This window comes from Ptiloglossa arizonensis, chromosome 3, assembly GCF_051014685.1.
Source record: "Ptiloglossa arizonensis isolate GNS036 chromosome 3, iyPtiAriz1_principal, whole genome shotgun sequence".
Taxonomy (NCBI): domain Eukaryota; kingdom Metazoa; phylum Arthropoda; class Insecta; order Hymenoptera; family Colletidae; genus Ptiloglossa; species Ptiloglossa arizonensis.
The window spans coordinates 22601972-22625992 of record NC_135050.1 but is presented as its reverse complement, the minus strand read 5'-3'; the positions used below and the strand labels follow the sequence as shown (position 1 = coordinate 22625992).

Sequence of the window (24021 nt, the reverse complement as noted above, 5' to 3'; positions counted from 1 at the left end):
GTCACGGTTAAAAGTTTGAACTGGCTGCGTCAGAGATGAAAAAAAAAAATTGGAACACAGCGCAAGAACTTTTACACATTTTAATTACAACGATAAATAACGTTTTATCCATTCATCTATTATAACTTCTCCGCAGTATATTAAACTCACGGAGATGGAAGATTTGTTGTCTTCTGCTGCGCGTTCGGGAATAAAAATAAGAGTCAAGGCCTTTTAAACGGCTACTATTAACTTTCCAATGTTAACGTTAATCGAAACACTATTCGAAACTATTCGAGTTCACTTTTATGCGAGTTTCAAATTGTCGAATATAGACGCCTAGATTTGCAATGGAACGTCTGATATTTTTTCAAACAAAGGCCTGTATCTGAGTCGTCAACTTTTTCACTTTTATCGTTGATCAACACTTTAAAACATTGTCATCAGTTAATGACAAGTGAAGGAGTTCCTCCACTTTTACTATTCGTCAAAACTTGAAACATTGTCATCGATTCCTTCACTTCTATTATTAGTCAAGACCTTAAAATTCTGTCATCAATTGCCCTACTTTTAGTCTTGACTTTAAAACACTGTCATTAACTTCACTTGTATTGTTAGTCAAGACCTTAAAATTCTGCCATCAATTCCCCTACTTTTATCGTTAGTCAAGATCTTAAAATACTGTCATTAACTCCTGCACTTTTATCGCTAGTCAAGATCTTAAAACACTGTCATTAACTTCTCCACTATTATTCTTAGTCAAGACCTTTCATCAGTCACAGAGAAATCTCCCTGTCAATTAAATACCATCGCCTAACGTCCGAAGGATACCTCTCTTCTTCTCTGTGCAAAATCGCACGATCCTAACGCGTCCATTTTGAACATTTATCGAAACCGTGGAGAAATTCTACGTAAAACCCACTTATCGTAATTTAAGTAAATTATTACCGGAAATTCTTGAAAATTTACACCGGAATATCCAACACAATCAATCGATATCCTCGATTCGAGTTATTCGAACATGACCTTTTACCGAGGTTAGATGACACCTCGTTTAAGCATTTGTACGTATCGTCGTTTGTATTTTTCGCTGCACGCATTACGTAATTATTATTATTATTCGAACGAGAAATCGTCGGTAGTAGGAGTAATCTGTGAACTCTTATTATTCAGACATAAGTCATCCGAATTGTCCTTCAACCTACAATGCATGATTCACAAAAATTGACGATTCATCCTTGACGAACACTTCGGAGAAACTGATCTATTAAACTTTGCCTCTAAACGCGAACAAATATTAACACTAAATATGCAAACTACTAATATTAATCACTAATTTACTAATATCAATTAATTTACGACTACCATTAATTGTCTATTTTATAATTGACAATAATTGAGTAATTTCAAAAAGAAATTCGAAACAAGTCGAATTGTCCCCTTTGGTAATTCTAGTGTTAAATTATTTCTCGTGACTCTTAAAATGCAATTGTCTTCCGTTCACTCCACACAGAACTACCTTTTCGTTCACCGAATTTATGTTCGTACATCGCGGTGAAACTACAAGCCGTTCATACTTAATAAGCCACCATAACCGACGACCGAAACACTTGTTAAACTGCGCTTACTTGTCAGCTGTGACCTAGAATGTTGAAACAATCGCTATAAATCATCCCCGTTTACACCAGCCTTGTTGCACTCGAAGGCTGCAACCAGTTTGCTTTATTACCCCGTGATTTTACAAATTCGCATCGTCTGTTCCTTAACCAACAGAGACATTAAGCCAGTTCATCGCCAAGAGAAGAATTTTATCTTACGAGACTGCTCGACTATCTAATTGAATGCCTCGTTACACTCGTTGATTAACTACCGACCGATAAATCAATTAAACGTCACCGTACGGTGTAATTTTATTAGAAAAACGACTCCGATGGTCATCGATAACCCGTGTAACCGCGATTAAAAGCAGAGAAAAGAAAACGATTTGTTTCAATCGCTTCGATAAAATTACATTGCTGGCTACACTCGTTGGATATCGTAAAGTGACGATATTTTCGAACGAGATAACGAGATAAAAAGGAATCGAAGGAAAGTAGATACTCTCGATTCAAATTCGACTGGCTAGAGGTTGTTTCCATGGGTATATGTACAGTAGAACCTTTGTTTTATGGACACTCGGTACGTGAACGTTTTATTTTACGAATATTCCGCTTTGTGAACTTTTTATTATACGAATATACTGTATTTCCTATTTATATGCGATGATTCGGTGCAAAATTGACATAGTAAGTGCAAGAATTAACATAGTAAGGTATACGTTAATATCGGTATATCGTAATTTCGATCAGGAAAAATGTAACCTAATTGAGAAATTTAAATGCAACGAATTTGACGCGAGAATATGGTGTTGCAAAATCAACGATTGTCGGTATAAAAAATAAAAATCTGCTACTAAGAACTATCTGAAGCGAATGCAAACAGTGGATACTTTATCGAGTCAAAAGGGATGTAACAATCGAAGAAATTGTACCATTTTCTTGCAAAAAGATTTGCGATTCAAAAGTTCTTGTGAAGTTCCACAAGTTCGGTTAACCACTTGTTCAATTGTGTAAAAATTCTCTTATACAAATATTTTCATTCCCCAATTAGTTCGTTTGACCAAGGTTCTATTATACCTGAAAATAATTTAAGTCACTTACATTTAAAGAAACATAAATTTATCCACTGTAAATATAAACACTGTGCACGATGCGTGGAAAGAATATTACGAAAAATTCATATTCACGGAAGAATCATTCCTACGAGGCATCATCGGAGTATTCGATGCGAATCGAACAATACATCACAATGTATCGATATCTCGTTCTCCAAGTGATGAACGTCTATCAATCGGGTCAACGATTTATCGACGTTGATTCCCCGAGGAACAATACGACCTCTCATTTTTTTATTTGTGAAAGAACTTACACGTGGCACGATAGATCTAACCAAAGAAACGACTGTGGCACTTTCTTGTCCGCGAAATGATGCAACGAAGATTAAACGAGCCAGACGATGAATGGAAGATGCGCGTAATCGTGCATTCACTTCGTCTTATCGTCTACGCTTTCCGGTGTTACGCGTTTACTTATAGCGATGCGTTTCATTATGCAAATCGTTGCATCGATTTTCTCGACGGATGGTTCGGCTCTCGTGACACGTGAACCCGATCGGCCGATAGAAGTAAAAGATTTTAAACCGTTGAAGAACATGCACAATATATATTGGAATGAAATTTGTACAATTTTACGATATTAAAAGCCTTTTTGTTCCGTTTTTGAAATATTGAAAGAGAATGCATAGGGAAAGGTCTTACAGTACCGATCAAAATTAATTTTAACTTCAAGATTTTACGCCATCGAACAACTTGTAAAATATATAGTATATTTTGCATAATTTTGCAATATTAAAAGCCTTTTTGTTTCCGTTTTTGAAATATTGAAAGAGAATGCATAGGGAAAGGTCTTACAGTTCCGATCAAAATTAATTTTAACTTCAAGATTTAACGCCATCGAACAACTTGTAAAATATATAGTATATTTTGCATAATTTTACAATATTAAAAGCCTTTTTGTTTCCGTTTTTGAAATATTGAAAGAGAATGCATAGGGAAAGGTCTTCCAGTACCGATCAAAATTAATTCTCAACTCTATCGATTAAAGTTGAAAAAAAACAACAAGAGAGAAAGGTCAGGTAATAATATACAGATGTCATTGAATGACGAAGGAATCATGGAATGTATTATGTCACTGAAATATTAAAAAAGATTGTATGGGGGGAAGGTCTTCCAGTACCGAACAAAATTAATTCTCAATTCTATCGATTAGAGTTGAAAAAAACAACAAGAGAGAAAGGTCAGGTAATAATATACAGAAGTCAGTAGGTGACGAAAAAATCACCGAACGCATCGTGTGCAATCGTGTGCAATCGTTCAACGAAGTGTAATGCGTCTGATGCAAAGATTAGATGCATGTGCAACAGACGAACCGGAAAAATATTGATTATTTTATTCGCGATGTTCGCAAAAATAAATTTTAAACAATATTATTCCACACTGATATTCCCTAGTACTATTAACCACTTAATAAATAAAAATCTACCAACAAAATAAAACTGATCGGTATTGAGAGATGATTTTTCGTCCACTATGAATCGCAACATTTTCACTTTTGCGAATTACTAATTCGTATTGTTAAATTTCCAAAAACAGATTTGTCTCTTTTTATTACACACCGTTTACACTGCACGTTACTTTTTTCAAACTTGTATATTATCGTCTCCGGTCCGAGACTACAACAAAACTTTCGATGATGCCTCCAAAAAAACAGTTTAGTTTACCAAGCACCGTTTAAATTGTCATAATTGTTCGTTCCCTCTTTCTTATCGAAGAAATGTATAATTCAGTGGTAATATATCGTATAATTAACATAACTGCGTCGTAATATGTCCAATTATACGAGAATTCAGTCTGGTGATAATTATTCTTTCGAATCGAAAAAAAATAATATTGTTACATAATCAGACACTTACCAGGAACACGGGGTACTCCCATCGTAATTTATCGATGTATTATAATACTCATTCGACGAAGTAACAATCTGTGACTCCTTTCCAGGTACTCCGCGATACATATCGATACATCGTTCAATTACAACGAATTTAAAAATTACGTTGCCGTTCTCAAGAGATCGAGTTTATTCAAATCGTCGCTGTCGAAAAATGTTCGATACCAATCGCGAGGTTCTCTCGCGAAGCTGGAAATCATTGCCACGAGCACGAAGAAAAGGAAAAAAAAAAATCAGCGAAATGCAAAATTACCATTCGATTCCGCATACCTACGCGGAGAGCAAAAAATCCCGCGATAAAATTCCAAAAACACGATTTCACAGAGATTAACATATTTTACGAAAAGACGTACCTCCTCGATAACGATCGTGTTTTACGTTTCGTTATTCGTTCGCAAAATGACGAGAATTAATATTCATGGCGCCTGGGTGTATTTCGTCTTTCGGTTGTTTTATGGGATCTTTGAAACGATTTACACGATTGGATCGAGAGAACAACTTTTTATGAACAACTTCCAGATGGAAACACGTTCTCGTTCGAGAGATATGCGAAACTATGTCGTTCCCTGACGGAAGAGAGTAAAAGAAATCTCGGAATGAAATTAGTATCTTCGAACGAGGAATTCGTATTCGCAACTGTCATCACGTGTGCACCGGGAATCATTGATTTTGCAATCTTCGATCGTTGCTAAAAGGAGAAGTTGCTCACGTGTGCGGTGCCTTTCATCGGTCATCGCTATATGCACGAAAACGTGTCGCGTATCTCTCCCACTTGATGTAACCGATTAACTAAGCCAGTTCAGCTAAGCAGAAAGCTAGACAGGATGGCACGTCGTAAATATAATATGTCGAATGTTTAATCGTTTCTTTGGGTATCGAGGAAGCTAACGAGATAACGTACGAAATTCATTTCTCATTGGAGCGCCAACATCGTTAAGAAATTTCGGTAGCGGAGAATAATAGATCTCGATAGATTTGTCAATATATTTGTGACGAAAATCAAGGAACAATTACCGATTGTATTCGGAGATATACGTTGACTTTATTTCAGAAGATACCAACGATACTTGGAAGAACAAATTTTAGAGGAATTATATCAATACCTTATTCACTCTATGAATTTATACTTAAGGGTTTTTTATTTCACTAGTAGCAAAACTGAGAATTAGAGCAGTCTCAACTGTATTGCATCTCTTGAAGGAACAACCATAAACGACAGAAAACGATACTATGGATCGAAGTAACCAAAATTGTAATAGTTACCTGTATATCCAACATCTTGTATTCTTTCTCAAGTTGTTCTTACGAAGAAAATTGATTCTCGCTAATAATCCAGCAGTCACGAAGCTTCGATCGAGTAAAATTATTAAGAAAATTATCTAGTGACGATATAATGTCGTAATAAATCATATCATTGCGGTATTAGCTTCTTTAACGCTAGATTTACCAACCAGTCGAAACGCCAGTCAGCTGTTTTTACAAAGAAATTTATTTTCAATTCCATAGTATATTTTCAAAAGACGTAACGACTTATTTTATTCTATAAATACATAATCAATCTCGTAAGTTCCTCTTTTTCCTCGATCAACGATTTTCCTGAGACGCGTACAAGGAATACTTCAATACACCAAAATCTATTGGTAGTTCTAACGTTAAAGAACAACGCGCGGTTCTACGAGTGGCCTTGTTTGTTAAAAGAATTCCCCTGAAACACGGAAGAGGGTTGACAAGGTTCACCGCGTGACGCATCTCGATTTCCCTGGAAACAACCGCGGAGACCTGTGGAGTCACACTACATTCGAAAAAAAAAAGAAAAAGAAAAAAAAAACGCAATTTCCTGCGCGCGTACAATAAATTTCCATTCGACGCACGAAGTGCATTCTTAACGAGTGCATCACGCTTGCACCGAGAAAGCATCGCGAGTTGCGATGAGTCTAGTAACTAGGACCGGGTCCTAGTTCCATTGTACTGAGTTCGAGGTTAAGTTACTTTAAACATCGTTACACACGATACCATTGCTATTTGGATTGCTTTATACCGACTCGACTTTAGTCGTTAATCTAACGGAAAACCACGTAAAAACAAACTCGCTCCTGCGCTACTCAAATACAACGAGGATGCAACGATACAATAGACGTGCAATCCTTAGAAACTGAGATATTAGTCATCTTCCAACGTGTGTGACTTAAATTAATATAATTGTCGTTCACGTTTAATATCACTGTTCTTTCAATTACTTTGTACTGGATCGGTACGAGTTTTCGATGCTTCTAACGCACAATCGTACAAATGCAACGAGGATGCAACACAATTGCAGTGGAGTCTCTGGAAACTGAGACGTTAGAAATATTGGAAACATTTTTTAACTCGTGCGACATAAATTAATATAATTGTTTATCTTACTCCTACTTGGATTACTTTGCGCTGACTTGGTGTTGATTTTCAATATCTTCGCAGAGTTGCATAAATTTACTAAAAATGTAACGGCACAAGGACACGCAGTTCTCAGAAACCGAGATATTAGTAATTCTCCAACGTGTGTAACTTAATTATATATTCTTAAGATAAATAGCGTATCACCTTGTCATTTTCTACGTAAAACACACTTTCCCGATCATTCAATATAATCTAATACCCTTCGATGGAAAATCTATTCGGAGGAACGATAGAAAAATTGGTCTGCAATATAGTTTCGTATGCCACTGCCTTCTTTGCTGCAATTGCGAAACTTCCTTTCGTGATTTACGCGAAGATTATGGTAGAGATCACAGAAATCGATGGAACGTGATCGAAAACTTTTATCGAATGGTTCCATAATTCCCCAACGAAACAATGACACGTCCCGACTAAATGCTTGCGTTTCATAACTACGATGACCTAGAAAAAGGTGACACTTTATTGCAACGCTACATTGCACTTCTACCGTTAAGAAACGCCGATCGCGAAAGAGAAAATTCAATGTTCGGCGATCGGTGTCGATAATTGTAGTCCAATTCCTACGTATTTACCTCTATCAACGCAACTTAAACGACGGGCCTTTGATCGACAGATTTGCGTATAAATAATTAATCACTGTTTACAATCCACCGAACCTGAATTCAGAGATGGCAAACGTTTCGCACAGGATGTTGTGCGAGTGTTTTTTTCGCTACCTTAATTATCGATTTCCGTTATTACGCGTCATTATGCAAACCATTCGACAAGAGAGCGATGCTGTATACACGACTACGTTGCACGTTCGATAAAACGCTTTGTTCTTTCTAGTCGAAACGTAACGAATCTCACGACCTATCTGTAGAAAAAAAATCTTTCTCAAATTCGATCTCGATCACGATACTCTGCTCGCTCATAAATCGATAAGTAGATGAATCGCAAGAGCAAACATATTCCTTCGAATCGTCGTTGAAATGTGTGATAAGATAATTGATGCAATTTCAAGTTTGGAAGTGGAACACTGCTCGCAATAGTGTTCAAATGAGGAATGGTGAATGGAGAAAACCCGATCCGGTTTGAATTGTTTCTTTTTTTTTTAAGATTCTTTAGAGTTCACGTTGGAAAAAAATGGTGCGAACGTATTATTTGTGATAAATTTATTTGTGATTTCGAATGCAGTTTCTCGACAATTGGCGAACTTGAAAACGTCTCGCAATATTTCAATGGCTGTTACGTTTCATTGAAAGAGTCATCGACGAACGAAGATACGATCAAAGGTGCGTTCCTCGAGACACTTTAGTGGTCGTTCACAGCAGGTGAAGTGCACAGCCAGGCATAATTTGCGAAGTACATCCTTATGTAACACGTGTATCGATACGTTATGCATGCATATGTATGCGGCCGGTTGAATGTTGATTTAAAACGTACGAGAGACTCGACGTACACGTTGGTGCGGTAAATGCGCGGCCAATTGCAACAGCGTCAATGAACTTTCGCAGACAATACGAACCTCGGAAGTTCAAGAACCGCTTTGTTTACGTATATTAGGGAAATGAACGACTCTGTCGCTCGACACGTTACAAAATGAAACCGAATAATAAATGATACGGAAATGAATAATGATCTGAAACGAACCGCACCCCTCAATGGTTTCGCGATAACGCGCGATTGGTAATTAACGCCTTGATGTGTCCATTCAAAAATCGATGTATTTACGAACGAAAGAAGAGAAATACGAGATCGATAGCTAACGTAGGCTTGATAGATTTTTTGGGTAGTACGAACTAGGTTTGGAACATTGTTAACTATCTTCTGGAATATCTGGAGAAACGTGTGGGGATCGAAGATCTGGATCAATGACGAAAATTTGTGAAATGTAGAAAATTTGAAACTTTGAACATTTAAAAATTTGAAAATTTGAAAATTTGAAAATTTGAAAGCTTGAGTTTGAATTGATCGACTTGAAATTCAAATTCTATTTCAAATTGAAACTCGTAATAAACTCGATTTTATGAAATTTAGAAAATTTGAAACTTTGAACATTTGAAAATTTGAAAATTTGAAAGCTTGAGTTTGAATTGATCGACTTGAAATTCAAATTCTATTTCAAATTGAAACTCGTAATAAACTCGATTTTATGAAATTTAGAAAATTTGAAACTTTGAACATTTAAAAATTTGAAAATTTGAAAATTTGAAAATTTGAAAATTTGAAAATTTGAAAATTTGAAAGTTTGAAAATTTGAAAGCTTGAGTTTGAATTGATCGACTTGAAATTCAAATTCTATTTCAAATTGAAACTCGTAATAAACTCGATTTTGTGAAATTTAGAAAATTTGAAACTTTGAACATTTAAAAATTTAAAAATTTGAAAATTTGAAAATTTGAAAATTTGAAAATTTGAAAATTTGAAAATATGAAAATATGAAAATTTGAAAATTTAAAAATTTAAAAATTTGAAAATTTGAAAGTTTGAAAATTTGAAAGCTTGAGTTTGAATTGATCGACTTGAAATTCAAGTTCTATTTCAAATTGAAACTCGTAATAAACTCGATTATAATACTTTGAATACTTACCCTCCGAGTACGACTGTTCGAACGAACGATTTTTTTCTTTTGTTCCAGAGTATCACGAATGTAATGAAGGATTCAGCGTATTTGACTAGATTCGGTTTGAACATGTTGATCAGTCATACTGACTCCCAGCCACTGGTTAGCATGACCGCACGAGAATTTATGTTCGGCTACGAATCCTCCCTTGTCACCCTTGGTAACAAAGTAATGCCAAGCTGGATCAAATTCGACAAGTTGGGTCTCATCGATAGAGTGAGTCTCTATTATTAATATAATTTTTACTTTAACCCCTAACAGTCCCAACTAGAATACCATTAATCTACAAAACGATAAAAGAAACATCAAAAATAAAAAGAGATAAAATTGAATATAAGAAAGAAAAATATATTACCAAAAAATGTTAACGGAATGTAATAAAATAATCGTGCACGCAACGAGTCGTATATGACACGTTCAGCACCCGAAAGTTAATAAAAATACAGTACCTTTATATAAATTTTCACATCGTCCCCAAAAAAGGTATCCAGCTAACGTAACGTTCTCACCGATTCTGTAAACGGTAGTTTTGAATTTACTCTTCTTTTTACTCGCAGATGTACGATTTTGATGGCGATTATGAAACAGTTTACACTGGAGAAAACGATGTTCGTCTAACGGGTCTAATTGAAAAGTACAACGGCGACGTGAATCTACCGCAATGGACAGGAAAGTGCGCGAATGTGAATGGTGCAAGCGACGGAGTCAAGTTCCCAAGTTACATTCAACCGAACGACACTGTACTTTTCTTCAGGAAAAGTCTCTGCAGAAGTGCTTACATGGTACGTTGAACTTTAGTACACGTTAAGGAAGAACGCTATCTTTCGGGCTGAGAAAAATCTTGATATTTGAGAATTTCTTCCGTAAGTCTACTACAAGTGATTTTACGAGTATATGAGAACAGTATTTTCGTAAATTTTCATAAGAAAATATTTATGCGTACGGAAAATATATGATGTAATTTCTCCGGTCTTGATACTCAGAACGAAAGAAAAGTAGAATTCTCGGAGACTGGACGAACGTCGCTATAGGTGCACGTATGAATTTAAATTTAAGTTTCAAGTACTTGTTTTCGATCGTGTTGCACGAAAATCACTTCAATGAAAACTATGGACTCGTATGGTAACGCAGTAACTTTATAAAGATCGATGTTAAATTCTATGTTATAGAAACAAAGTGGAGAAAAAATCTTGAATGGACTGCACACGTATATGTTTAAATTCGTTGAAAATGAATTAGATAACGGCGTTTTCAACCCGGAAAACAAGTGTTTCTGTCGTCATGGGTACTGTCAAAAAGCTGGCCTAATCGACGTTACCGACTGTTATTATGGTAAGTTGTAATCGATAATTCGCGTTGTACTCTTTATCAAATGTGGATACGCGTTTACATGCACAGTTACGAATTACCGCTATGTAATGACTTGAAACACATGCTTAAGTTGCTTTTTTTTTTATATCGTTCGTATAATGTTCGACGCAATTCACGTTAATGGAAATGAAGCGTCATCGAATTATCCTCGTAAGACGAAAAAAATTCATCGAATAGATTTGAACGTCGATAACAATTAACGCAGGATAATAGTCTTCAGTCTTCGTTATCGATAAATAACGATTAATATGTCGTGTGATTCAGATCGGTAATATGGCTAAATGCGTGCGTGAATAAATTGAGAATGTCGTGTCGGTAATGTAGTCACTATAGTTAGTGGCATCGAGAACGGAGTAAAACAATGAAAAACAATCAAATGAAATTTAACTTACGTGTATCGACGACTTATGACTTTTCCAGGCTTTCCAATCGCTTTGTCGTATCCGCATTTTTATAAAACCGATCCATCGGTCTTGGCAGCCGTTGAGGGTTTGAATCCGAGGGCAGATCTTCACGAGTCTTATGCTTATATTCAACCAAAATCGGGTCTCCCTGTGAGCCTTGCATTCCGTTTTCAAATCAACATGGCCCTACAAAATATTGGCCATATGGCCAGGGTGGAGAAGTTCGAGAACTTCGTTTTACCGCTCCTATGGTTCGAAATCGTAAGTATTAAGATGTAGGTAACACTGAAATAGTTTTATCGACAAAGTATCGATATAGTAGATATTATCAATATTGATCCATTAACCACGTAAAGTCGCATTCAGATTACTGCAATATTTTGTCACAATTGTATTCAATATTCCTTGTATTTTAATATTTACAAATTAATGCAAAAACGATTGAATATTAACATACATTATCGTAAATATATTTGACAGATTCATCCAGCGATATTTTGATATTTCTCTTTTCGCTTACTTAATTTTTTCAATAGTTATTTCAATGAACAATGAACAATACATTTCGTCAGTTTCGCATACATTTTTTTGTTTCATGCTTCATAGTTGTGAAGTCATTGTAACAAATTTATTTATTTCTATCATAAAAGTGTAAATTATTATTAAAAAAAAGTGTCATTTACGAATTGCTGTTTTCAGGGGATGCGCGAGTTGCCAACGTCAATGTCTACTCGCTTCTGGCTCTACTTGAACGTACTACCAATTTTACAGGACATACTGATTTACTGTTTAATGCTCATCGGAATCGTAGTGATACTTATCGGTATTCGCAAAATCCTTTTATACCGACCAAAAGAATCAGCATCTCCTAGGCAATGGTTAAATCCGGAAATAAAGAACCCAAAGCTACAATTTTTGAGCAGCGGACGACTCTCGTGTAAAACCAAGGAAATGGACACTTACTATAGTTCATTACTCGAATCGAAGGAACCAAACGCGATGTCTAACCCAACGACAGAAATATCAAATTTAAAAGAGGACATCGTATGATCGATAATCTGCAAACAAAACTCTAGGAAGAGACTATTTTTCATGTAAACTCGTTTTATGCTCGTAATTAATGAAACGTATCGAATAATTTCGGACTTCGAGAAAATACAATCGTTCTGAACGAGCTCCTACCTCTAACAAGAGCTTAGGTTTATTCATATCAACATTTTGTAATTTTCCACTAGTTTCATAGAAATCAAACTATATTGAAACTATATTTTAAGTACTTAATTGAAAAATGTACTGGAAGTATCCATGACATGATTATAGCTCAATATCTATATAGTTCAAATGCAATTGTAGCGTAAATATTACCTTTCGCGGTAAGTAGTGACACACGTTATATATTTTCTTATCAAACTGCAATTACCATCTATCAATACAAACGGTGCAAGTTCGTAGAATATTCTCCATCTATAAAGTAAACAATAATACGAAAAAAATGTTTAATTTCATGCATATAAAAATTCTTGTTCTAACAAGATTCCTTGCCTACGTTATTGCATCAAATTTATAAAAACTCCCATTTTTTTATGAATAGTAATTTATGATGTTCGTTAAGGAACTAGTACACTAATTAGACAAAATAAAAAAGATATGCACAAGAATGTGTATCATAATTTTATATAAACGATTAAATATATTAAGACTGATACTATTATAGACTGGTGTAGTAACTAAGTGATTTTTACAAGGCCATAATTGAACTGAATATTTGAGAAAAAGCTAGAAAAGTTCAAAAATAAATGTTAATGCAAAAATATTTTTTTAAAAATTATTAATTTGGAATTGCACCGTTTGTCACTTTTTGTCAAATAAGTAATTTAATTTATAGTCAAATAAATTTCATACCATAATAAAGTTTTAAAAAATTAAATAAAAGTATATATAAAATTTGTTATATAAAAACAATAACAAAAGAATTTATACATTCCCACTATTTTAGCATTTTTTTTATACATAATATTTATTGAAGAGTAAATAGAAAACGAGAATTTTCGGTGAAATTGTACTTCGATATATATATGTATATGTAAACATGTTATTTTATTTGTGACGGTGTTTTAAAAGAATGATTTATAAGAGATATTTTATAAACTTCTCGTCAAACATTATTTCATGTATCTATTTTATCAATATCTTCTTATTAATGGACGCGAGATTAATCATTATTTTCCAATTTTTAACTAATTAATTATCTTAATCTCACGATGCAATTCATCCTATTAATAGTTAATGGTAGGACATTTTATTTCTCATAAAAGTATGTGCAGACATAGTAATGCATGCATGTACATAATGCATACGATAATCATTCCAAATGATTTGTGCTACTGTAACCTCAAATTATGCAATTATAAAATTTATAAGTTTATTGTTTTCAAAAAAATATTTAAATATACCTAATAGACAAATTTGTATTCTACACGAATTTTATAATTAAAGAGTTATAATTAAATTACTTTTTAAAAGATATACATTGTTATTGTTGTTAGTCTTGTTAACAATAGACAAATGATATTAAAAACGGATAAACAATAGTAGAGACTACAATTATATTTATTTTTAATGAACCATTGCTTAATGCTTAAAACCTGCACAAATCATTTAAAAAATTATACTGTTTTATGAAAAGAATCACTTGTAAATATTGTACATACGTAGGCAAAAGTTATGAATCATCAATACTTGTAGTATTTACATTGTTCAAATTATATGCATTAATATTGAACTTGAAAAATTACAAAACACATATCACATATTCTGTCTAAAAAGATAATAATTTTCATATGGAATATATATCATTATATTCAAAATCATAGGTTATTATATCATTTTTAATTGCTAAGTAGGCCAATAAATATAAACACTTCTTAAATAACAATCTTGCCTCACCTATGGAAATAATATATCAACTAGGGAAACAGTATTCTTATAGTATGAAAATAAACATATGTTTATGAATCATATTCTCTTAATGTTTAATGTATGATGAAAAAAATAATGTTTAATGCATTAGTACACATAACAATTTCTGTTTCCTTCAGTTGTATATTCAATATATTTTATAAGAATAAAATTATTCAATATCACATATGTGCACATATGTAATGGTTGTTAACTTCTTCACTGTAACAACTACTGTAATTCTTGCCAGTGAAATGTTAGTGATGCGAATATTTATAAAAATTGCTCAATAAATGATTTTAATACAAATTTTATATCTTGGTACTTTATTTTCTAGAACTTGAAAAATGCTTATTATTTTACCCTATGTTTCTCTTATGAAAGACAAAAAAAATTTTCTTAAAAAACAAGATCATATTCAATAAATATTTTGTACATCTAGGAAGTACGTAGTTGCGAGATAAACTTAAATTTTAATATATAAGTATATATAAATGTATTATAATATTAAATTCAAGAAATATAATTCAAGAGTTAATAAATGCGTTTAAGAAATTTAAAATTTATATGTTACATTACATTTAAATATAATTAAATAAAAATGATCTTTTATATATATGTAGTATATAGCCATATGTACAAATGTAGCTTAATCATTATCAAAGTCCACGGATTCTGCTAAATATTTCTGCTGATTCTGTTTAATAGATATTAATTCTGTGTCAAGTATTTTTTAACAAATTTCTGTATTCCCTCTTTATCTGAAAACAATTATCATGTACTTTGCTTCAAATAGATTGACGGTGCAACCTTATTAAAATATACCTTACCGAATATTCTTTGAGCTAGTAGAGTATAATGCATTTCTCTACAAGTTTTTGAAAATGTTGTTCTATCAGGAATACGTTTAGATGGATAGTACTTCATTAAGTATGATTTTAAAATTTCTGCGGTTTTAAATTGTATGGCTTTATCTGCAGGCACCAGTACCTTCTTATCAATTGTACTTGAGTGTTGTTTTGAACGGTTTGTTTTACGATGTTCCTCTTCCAAAAGTATTTTTGTTCCTGAATTCTCCGTTACCCCCCTCTCATTTCTCAATGTTTCTTCTTCCTTTCTGTTTTTTATACTTGATAACATTTTTTCATTCTTCGTATCTTTAATTTTATCCTTTTTCTGATCGACAGCAATTTCTTTTATACTATTTTTAGTATTTCCTAAAGGTAATGTCTCTCCATCAAGCTTTACCTTTTTACTTGATTCAGTATCTGTATTATTTCCAAATGAATCTATACATCTTCTTTTACTTTGAGTTTTTGATTGTATTAAATCCTTAATTACATTTGTACTATCATCATTTTTGTCATTCATTGGAGTTGGTTCAATAATTTCTTTAACTGCAGCATTAGTTTTCAATTTCGCACATGACAAAATTTGCTCATAAACTGTTTTAGTCGTACAAAGTGGTTTTTTAGTTTTGAGATCTTTTCTCAGAACTTCTTGCGAAGATTTTCGTGACTTTTTATCAAGACTTTTAGATACAATTTTGTTCTCTTCGTGAAGTTTTCGGGCGCATGTGAAACCATTTAATTTCAATGATTCGACGTTCTTTAGATTATCATCTTTTACATTACCTCTTTCAAAATCTACACGATCATTACAATGAGTAGTACATTTATTAACTTTACTTTTCGTTTCTGTCACATTGATATTTTTATTATCATCGTTCAAAGTGTTTGTATCAAATAAATAATTCACATTACTATTAGATGAGCTTTTTATTATTTTCTTGTCATTCTTAAGTTCTAAAGCAGTCTTAAATGTTGGAAACAAACTATTCTTGCTTGTGGCACTTGATTCTTGGGAAGAAACGCGAATATCGTTATCACAAAACTTATTTAATACGCTTTTATTTTGTGCGTCTAAACTATCATTATTTTCTTCTTGTTTATTTTTACTAACAGTAGCATCATTCAAATATGCTGATTCTACTTCCTGTTCATTATTTGCATTATAATCATGTAATGATTCGTGAATTGTATTAGTTGTAATGCACTTCCGCACAGAAGAAATCTTTATTCATCAACAAAGTGAAAACTCGATTAAAATTGCTACATCTTATATAAGTTGTTAAATATTTATTTGTTAAGTAGTAAAATTAAAACAATAAAAGTTTATATGAATTTAATAAATTACGTACCAATTTAGACATATCAAATCTATACTTATTTGCAACTTTGGTATTACATAATGCTTTATATTCAAGTTCACAGGCTATATTATGTATATCTTTCTCTTGAAGCTGCCCTTTTAAACCCAAAAACGTGTTTTCATAGTTATCTTTTAATGCTAATTTTAATTGAACATAAAAATGTTCTCGCACTTGGACTGTCAAGCCTTTGATTTTTATATCAGTACTTTCAGCAGCACGTACATGAGATTGCTTTGCATCTTCAAGATTTTGTTTTTTTATCTGAAATAATATAACGACACAAAAAAGAATACTAGAGATTGATAAATCTAGCTTTTACATGCATACCTCGTCATTTATATTATTGTTTCTTCTAATAGCAAACTGTCTTTCAATGAATTCTTTAGCTTCCCGTTTACTTTCTGCTAAGAGTTTTTCTCTTGAAACTGGATTTCCTTTATATTCGTCTTCGCTGTATATATTTAAATAATCACACTCTAATGAAATTTATACGAGTTTACATTACTTATGTATTAAATATTACTTACTCATTATCATACTTTGGTAGTGCTACACCATCTAAATTACTGTTGGGTTTACGTGACCTAGTTTGAGACATTTCAAATTGTGATATTCTTGCTTGAACAGCATCTTTATTTTCACATGCATCGCATCTATTTTTACACAGTGGTGGGCTATCTCCAAAGTATTTAGAAAATACAGCATGCCTGCATCTATTTAAATATACATTCAAGAATACATTAAATATGCATTTGTAATAAAAATATTTACAATTTATGATCCTTACTTTGCTTCAAGACAATATGAAACAGTTTTTTCAAAATTTTTCCATCTTAGTTTTACAAGTTCCGTATTTTTTTGTGTAATTTCTTCTTTAATAAGAAATGCAATCGGTCCATACTCTTCATTACTAAAATATATTCTACAAAAAGCTGGTTTGCCATCTCTACCTGCTCTACCAGATTCTTGATAATATGCTGCTATATTTTGGGGGACTGTCCAATGCACCACAAATCTGTAGAATATTAAAAAGTATGTGTTTATGGTTTGTCTTTAAATAATATAAAGTACCCAGGAAAATAACATTACACAGCCTTTATTAAATACAATAATTTACCTGACAGATCCTTTATCAACACCCATCCCAAAACTACATGTAGCTGCAATAACAGGTACTTCACCAGACGTCCATTTGTTCTGCACCTCATTACGTTCTTGGTTTTTTAAACCTGCAAACAGAATTATTTATTTCATTACTTTATTTGTTTTATTAGTGCTATGATAGTTTAAAATAATGTTGACATATACCAGCATGATATGCTAAAGTATGTATGCCAGAATTAGTCAATTTATTTGCAATCACTTCAGTTGTTTCCTTCTTTCTACAATAAATAATCCCACAATTTTTCTTTACCTGAAATAACACCTTTAATGAAATTTTATATCAATAAAATCTTCAAATTTCTTATCAGAAGTGATAAGATGAATTCTTAGGCTACATATAATAATTATATTGTACACATTTACTTTTGAAATAGACTCATCTTGAGAACCAAGAGATTCCAAAATAAATTTCTTCAAATGTTCAAATGGCTTGTCTAATATTTCTAAAAACCGTATGTCGTAATAAAGATTAGGTCGAAATACAGGCACTGAATATATCAAGGGATTTTTCATATTTAAGCATTGTAGTATATCATCTTTAACCTGCAAAAATACATTCCATAATAAATGTATTTTAAATGTACTTTAATATTGTAAGTTCTAAAAATGTTACCTCTTTTGCAGCAGTAGCTGTCAATGCAATTATAGGAATATAAGGGCATAATTGTTTAAATACACCTAATTTTCTGTAGCTGGGCCTAAAGTCATGACCCCATTGACTTAAACAATGTGCTTCATCAATAACAAAATAAGACAATACTTCTGCTTTTCTTAATTTTACTATTATATCCTACAGAAAAAAATATTAACAATTATTTAAATTCTTTTCTACAATAAATCTACTATTACAAATAAAATAACAAAAATAATTTACTTGAAAATGTGGTTGTGCTCCCATTTCAGGAGTAACATATAATAATTTAATCTTTGGTGAATTAGAAGTTAAATCCTTAATTATTGCATTTCTTTCTTTAGTAGATGTATTTGAGTTTAATGAATTAGCGTTTATCTTTTTACTAACTAAAAAATCAACTTGATTCTGTAATAATAAATTATTGTTATATAACTTGTTCCAATCTACTTCTAAATATCTTTATTAAATTAATAGATGACATACTTTCATCAGAGCTAATAATGGAGAAAAAACAATTGCGACTTTATTTTCTTTCATTATTGCTGGCAATTGAAAACATAGTGATTTGCCACTTCCAGTTGGCATACATACAAATACATCATCTTTACCTAAAAAAAAAATAATGTCAAAAATTAATTTCTTTAAAAATAGTACAATTAAAACGAATTCGTAAGTATTCATAAATAAATAAGAGAATACAATATGCAATATAATGTCTAATTGAAACAATATACAACCTTTATAAACAGCGGTAGTTGCTAGTTTTTGAATATCACTTTTAAAATCATCATAACCAAATACATGCTTTAAAACAGTCGATAGCATTTTCTCATACAATAAAGCAAATTGTTTTATTGTAAATAATTAAAATACACAATTATAATTCCTTTATGCAAAATAATTGCTTTAATTTCTCACTGTTATGTTATTTTAAAAACACACTATTCAAGTACCATACAACAACCATTAACACTCGCCACAGATGAGATATGAAATAGACGATTCGTCTTACGGAAACTGGTGTCACACGATCTGAAATACCGACTTCGAAAATGTCAATGATTCAGGAGCGCCATCTGCATTTAAGAACATTAATATTCGGAACATGCGCAAATGTTAATAAAAATCGCATATTGATAAAATATTCCACGTTTCATCTTTAAGAATGAATGGAAGAAATATTGTTACAATACTTTTTGAAACTGATACTTTCGATAAAATCACAAATATATACAGAGATGAGTTTTCTATATTTATAACTTCGCTAGAGTGCTTTAGAATCATTGACATTTATAAAGTCGGTACTTCAGATCGCATGCACCAATTTCAACTTTGGTGGATGTTAATGGTGTGGTATGATAGTTGAGTAGCGTATTTTTAAAGTAACATAATAAAAAATTAATACACTTATTTGCATAAAGGAAGTATAATTATGTACTTTAATTATTTACAATAAAACGATTTATTTTATTATTTAAGAAAATACTGTCGACTGTTTCGAAAGATGAATTTGGTTATTTATAACGAATTAGTTAATAATTACAATTTCCCAAATTTTTATTCAAAATTGGTCGGTATACGAATACTTTCTACATACATTATATATTTAATATTTATATATTTTAACGAAATGTAAGACTCAAATTTTTCAATACTACTCCAAATAGTAAAAAATATATTGAAGAGTAAAATAATGTGTAGTTAAATAATTCTATTTGAAATAAATCATAATAATTTATTACTTTCCTGATAATGACGTTTAATGATATAATATTTACTATTATAAATTTATATACAAACGTGTTATTTTAATCGCATTAAACATTACAGTTTTTCTTATTTAAAAAATGTTATGTGATGAAAAATATTTAGTACATAAAATAAAACATTAATACTCTCAACACTGTTTAGGATTTTGTAACATATATAATAATAAATTGTAACGTTCAACCCAGGTTGAGAAAGTAGCATCATCCACAGTTTTCTCAATAATTTCCATTACTTTCTGAATTGTTTGACGTATCCTGCAAATATATATACAAAAATAAATATTTCTACCTTGTGCAGTAAAAATAGTATTTCTGTCCAATTACTTACCAAACATTTAATATTTCGTTAAACTCGTCAATTTCTGCATTTGTCTTTTTGTTAACAGCTTTTGATAAATTTAACAATTTAATTGTGTGAGAGTTATTTTCTTTGTATGCTAATGTAGGCATTTGACATATATCTAAAGTATCTTTAACTTTCAATAGTTCAAATCTTTTATAAAAAAATTGTAAAACTAAATTCTTATAACATTCTATCAAAGAGTAAATTGGTGTTTGAATCATTGGAAAGTAACACGTAATATTCAAAGTCTGAGAGTTACTAATTGTTAAAGAAGCTTTGTTAAAGCAATTTTCTGTGTACCTAAAAGAATTACATAAATTACAAATTAATTAAAAAATGTTAGTAAAATGTACCAACTGCCATAAGTTTCTATAATATAAAAACAAACAAACCTGTAAACTCCAATATTCCCTTTTAACATGATTTTTCTTAAAGCATTGAGATCCAAGGTGTCTTGAAATATATCTAATTCAGTATTTAAATTATTATTCAACCATGTTGAGTCACAACCATTGCTTCGCAATGTTAGTATTCTTTCTAATTCCAAACATATCTTTTCTTTCATTTTTGTAAGATGCATTGGGGAAGATTTTAGAAGGTTTAATGATTGCTGTATATTTTGCATATATTCCACCTTAAATTCATTTACAATTAATATAAAATGTAATGATACTCAAATAAATTGTAATTGTTTTAAAATTTTAACATACAATTTCAGTATTTATATCTTGTACTTCTGAAGTCAGTTGAATTAGGTCAAATGTATACATATTATTATCATCCAAATTTTTTTGAATTTTGTCAATTTCTTCTTGTAAAGTTCTTTGTTCACTTTCTAATTTACGAACCTCCAATGCCAATGCTAACCATTCACTAATATCTGTAGAATTATTTGAAGCTGCCTAAAATATCAATAAATTTTAATTTGAAATTATGTATGTTTCATAAATGTATAGTACCTCAATTTTTTCTATAAATTCAACAACACTTTGCTGATGATTATTTGCATTTGCACGATATAATAACCATTTTGAAACCATAGAAATGTGTTGTCCATATATTTTGGCTACACCAGCATTTATATCTTTTTCATCTGCATGTGAAGATTTACTATTTTCTGATTTAATTAATGTCTCCACAGCTTCTACCAAATTTTGATAGAGATGATGCCATAATGTAGTTACTTCAATATTATCAAGATTATTTGATACTGTATCCCAAACCTACAAATGTAATCTGAACAATATAATTGCAATTATAATTACAACTATTATTGTATTAAATATTACCTAAATACATACTTGTCTTTTATTTGCTCCAGCCCAAAGACTTGTTACTACATCTAACATTTCTATTATTGTTTTAGGATCTAAATCTTTACATGAGTTTGGCATCAAATGTTGACAAACTAATCTCATGTCATTGCAATCACGAAGTTGTGTATTAGTTTGATCGTATTTCATCTTGAGCAATTGTTTTCTTACCTTTACTTGTGAATGCTTAGACGATACCTCTTGTAATTCTTGTACTAAACAAAATTACTTATTAAATAGATATTTTTTTTGTATTTCCAATAGTCAGCATACCTCTTTGTCTCACTGTAAAATCTAATTGCTTGTATTCTTCTTCTAACTTAGATATTCGATTCTTTAAATCATTTTTATTTGACTTTATGTGTGATATATTTTGCACGCATTGAACAACTTTATTGGGTAGCCCTTGTTTTAATTGATGTAGTAAAACATTTTTTCGTATAATTTGAGCTTTATCAGAAGTAAATATAAGATCAGCTAAATCATCCCACAGAAATCCAACGAGTCCTTTACGTAATCTATCAAAAATATTGCATAATTTATTATTACAAAAAATGACTATATCTTCAACAATATAGTCTGTAATCAAAATACATAATTGTATAATATATCCATTTTAAACAATATACATTACTAAACTGAAGTTAGTAATTAATAAAATTTATACAAACATTGTTTTTACTAAATCATTGCATAGTGTTGGTGGACATTCTAATTTATGTGTCCAAGCAAATGTGTCCATAGATTCTTCCATGACTATAAAAACAAAAAATAAACACACTTGTAAATAAAGTAAACAACATTTTATCGTGAAAGCGAAAAGGAAAAAAAAGTTTAATTGCATATATACAAGTTTTAATAATATTTTAAATTACTTTTAATTGTTTTTATTATGAAACACGTAAAACGAATTTGAAAGAATAACGTTTAACGAGTACTCATATAAGTTGTTATTGATATTATTTTAAAGTATTTAAAGTACTATTCTACAAATAGAAACACTTATACGAGTTAAAACATTACAAATCGTTAAAATTTGTTTAATGTATCATTAGGAAAAATAGAAATGATTGTAAAAGTACAGATTCTATGTAATTGAATTTTATTTAACCGCGCACTATTATCATGTGCCATTTTCATGTGATATAGACGTGCAAGTTTATGTAGAAAATATGCCAAAAAGAATAATTAAAAAAAAATATACTGGAGAAAATAAATCCAAATAAACAGAATTTTTTAATAAATAGGAGATGATATTATAGTAAATATTGTTAAAAAGCTTTACTAATGTTAATTTAAGCAGCTATAAATTACAAAATATTATTCTGTTAACTTTCAATCTGCTTTATTAATTTAAATAATCTTGGAAATAATTAACAAACGGTATAGATGGCACTTTTTGTCAAGTGAATAGAAATATGCTAAATCTTATCAGTAGCACAGGATAGTGCATCATTACTAAATCTATAGTCAATGACAGTAGTCACTATGGAGTGGTTATGTGTGTTGCTGTCCATCGATGACAGTTCTATGACATCTATTGAAACTGATATACTAATAAACATAAAACCATGAGTGACACAACAAAAATTGAATGTAATTCTTATATAAGTACCGAATAAAGGTAAATACCTCAAACAAATTAGGTTGACTTGACATTTATTTACAAAGTATATTTTTAAAAAATACTGTGATTGCATTACACAGTATAGGCATTCTGCTTTCATTGATAAGTAGATAATCATTTCAATAACTCAGTGTTAATCAACGTATGATGAAGTACAATTTCTATCTTTTAATGTGAACAGTAATAAATGTTTTTTCGCGTTGATAATAACGTTACAAGAAATTTCATCTTTTCGATCGAGAAGAAATATTATTTCTACATTTAGTAATATTAGTGATAATAATAAATGTCATGAGATATAGTTTAGTATTTAATATAGCTGATTAATAACTTATAAAGACTATTTTTTAATTACACTTTGTTGATTAGGTTATGTTTACAAACTCTAATTTTCCTTTTTGTCATTTCTATAGTAACTGTTGAACATTAGTAACAAATAATATTTACTTTTATCAAAATGGGAAAAACTAAGATAAAAGTAAAAATTTATAATAAATCATAGATTGTACATATGTTTAGCTATAAATAAAGAATTTTAAATATCTTAAATTAAACTCAATGAATTTTTTTATCATTTTCACAAATACTTTTTTTTTATGATT

The 24021-nt window shown here is 30.9% G+C and overlaps 3 protein-coding genes across 7 annotated transcripts in view; 1 reads left to right on the top strand and 2 right to left on the bottom strand.

Moving 5' to 3' along the window:
• Positions 1 to 13335, top strand: part of LOC143144279 (scavenger receptor class B member 1) — a 52634-nt gene extending 39299 nt beyond the window's left edge. For 2 of the 4 annotated variants that reach the window (XM_076306539.1, XM_076306540.1), the window contains exons 4-8: positions 9640 to 9840; positions 10182 to 10406; positions 10794 to 10956; positions 11416 to 11660; positions 12099 to 13334. In XM_076306539.1, coding sequence (XP_076162654.1) covers positions 9640 to 9840; positions 10182 to 10406; positions 10794 to 10956; positions 11416 to 11660; positions 12099 to 12449 — 1185 coding nt within the window. In that variant the 3' untranslated portion in view covers positions 12450 to 13334. Of the gene's footprint in view, positions 1 to 9639; positions 9841 to 10181; positions 10407 to 10793; positions 10957 to 11415; positions 11661 to 12098 lie in introns of all 4 variants that reach the window. The other 2 variants (XM_076306538.1, XM_076306541.1) reach the window with 2 other exon arrangements.
• A 1487-nt stretch (positions 13336 to 14822) lies between these two features.
• On the bottom strand, positions 14823 to 19388 carry LOC143144278 (ATP-dependent DNA helicase Q5). Its single transcript, XM_076306537.1, has 13 exons — positions 19105 to 19388; positions 18851 to 18975; positions 18608 to 18772; positions 18347 to 18523; positions 18097 to 18276; positions 17878 to 17983; positions 17687 to 17798; positions 17357 to 17584; positions 17097 to 17282; positions 16897 to 17020; positions 16558 to 16830; positions 15188 to 16430; positions 14823 to 15118 (listed from the first exon to the last, which is right to left on the bottom strand). The coding sequence occupies exons 1-13, from the start codon at positions 19190 to 19192 to the stop codon at positions 15069 to 15071; spliced, it is 3057 nt and encodes a 1018-aa protein (XP_076162652.1). The 5' UTR covers positions 19193 to 19388; the 3' UTR covers positions 14823 to 15068.
• Positions 19389 to 20120: 732 nt separating this feature from the next.
• Positions 20121 to 23291, bottom strand: LOC143144435 (uncharacterized). Of its 2 annotated transcripts, none has more exons than XM_076306834.1 (9): positions 23252 to 23291; positions 22464 to 22548; positions 22066 to 22310; positions 21781 to 22007; positions 21439 to 21702; positions 21190 to 21381; positions 20872 to 21113; positions 20465 to 20779; positions 20121 to 20391 (listed from the first exon to the last, which is right to left on the bottom strand). In XM_076306834.1, exons 2-9 carry the CDS (start codon positions 22544 to 22546, stop codon positions 20265 to 20267), a joined length of 1695 nt encoding a protein of 564 aa, XP_076162949.1. In that variant the 5' UTR covers positions 22547 to 22548; positions 23252 to 23291; the 3' UTR covers positions 20121 to 20264. The 2 variants fall into 2 exon arrangements, with proteins under 2 accessions (XP_076162949.1, XP_076162948.1); XM_076306833.1 differs by lacking the exon at positions 23252 to 23291 and adding an exon at positions 22668 to 22863.
• Positions 23292 to 24021: the final 730 nt, after the last annotated feature.

Excerpts from the sequence above, each read along its gene's own strand:
- LOC143144278 (XM_076306537.1), bottom strand. The coding sequence starts at position 19,192 with ATGCTATCGACTGTTTTAAAGCATGTATTTGGTTATGATGATTTTAAA. Across the intron at positions 16,431-16,557 it reads GATTTGATATGTCTAAATTG|ATTTCTTCTGTGCGGAAGTG; the intron begins GTACGTAATTTA and ends TGATGAATAAAG. Across the intron at positions 15,119-15,187 it reads ACTAGCTCAAAGAATATTCG|ATAAAGAGGGAATACAGAAA; the intron begins GTAAGGTATATT and ends AATTGTTTTCAG.
- LOC143144435 (XM_076306834.1), bottom strand. The coding sequence starts at position 22,546 with ATGGAAGAATCTATGGACACATTTGCTTGGACACATAAATTAGAATGT. Across the intron at positions 22,311-22,463 it reads AATGATTTAGTAAAAACAAT|ATTACGTAAAGGACTCGTTG; the intron begins GTTTGTATAAAT and ends TATTTTTGATAG. Across the intron at positions 22,008-22,065 it reads TTTTACAGTGAGACAAAGAG|TACAAGAATTACAAGAGGTA; the intron begins GTATGCTGACTA and ends AATTTTGTTTAG.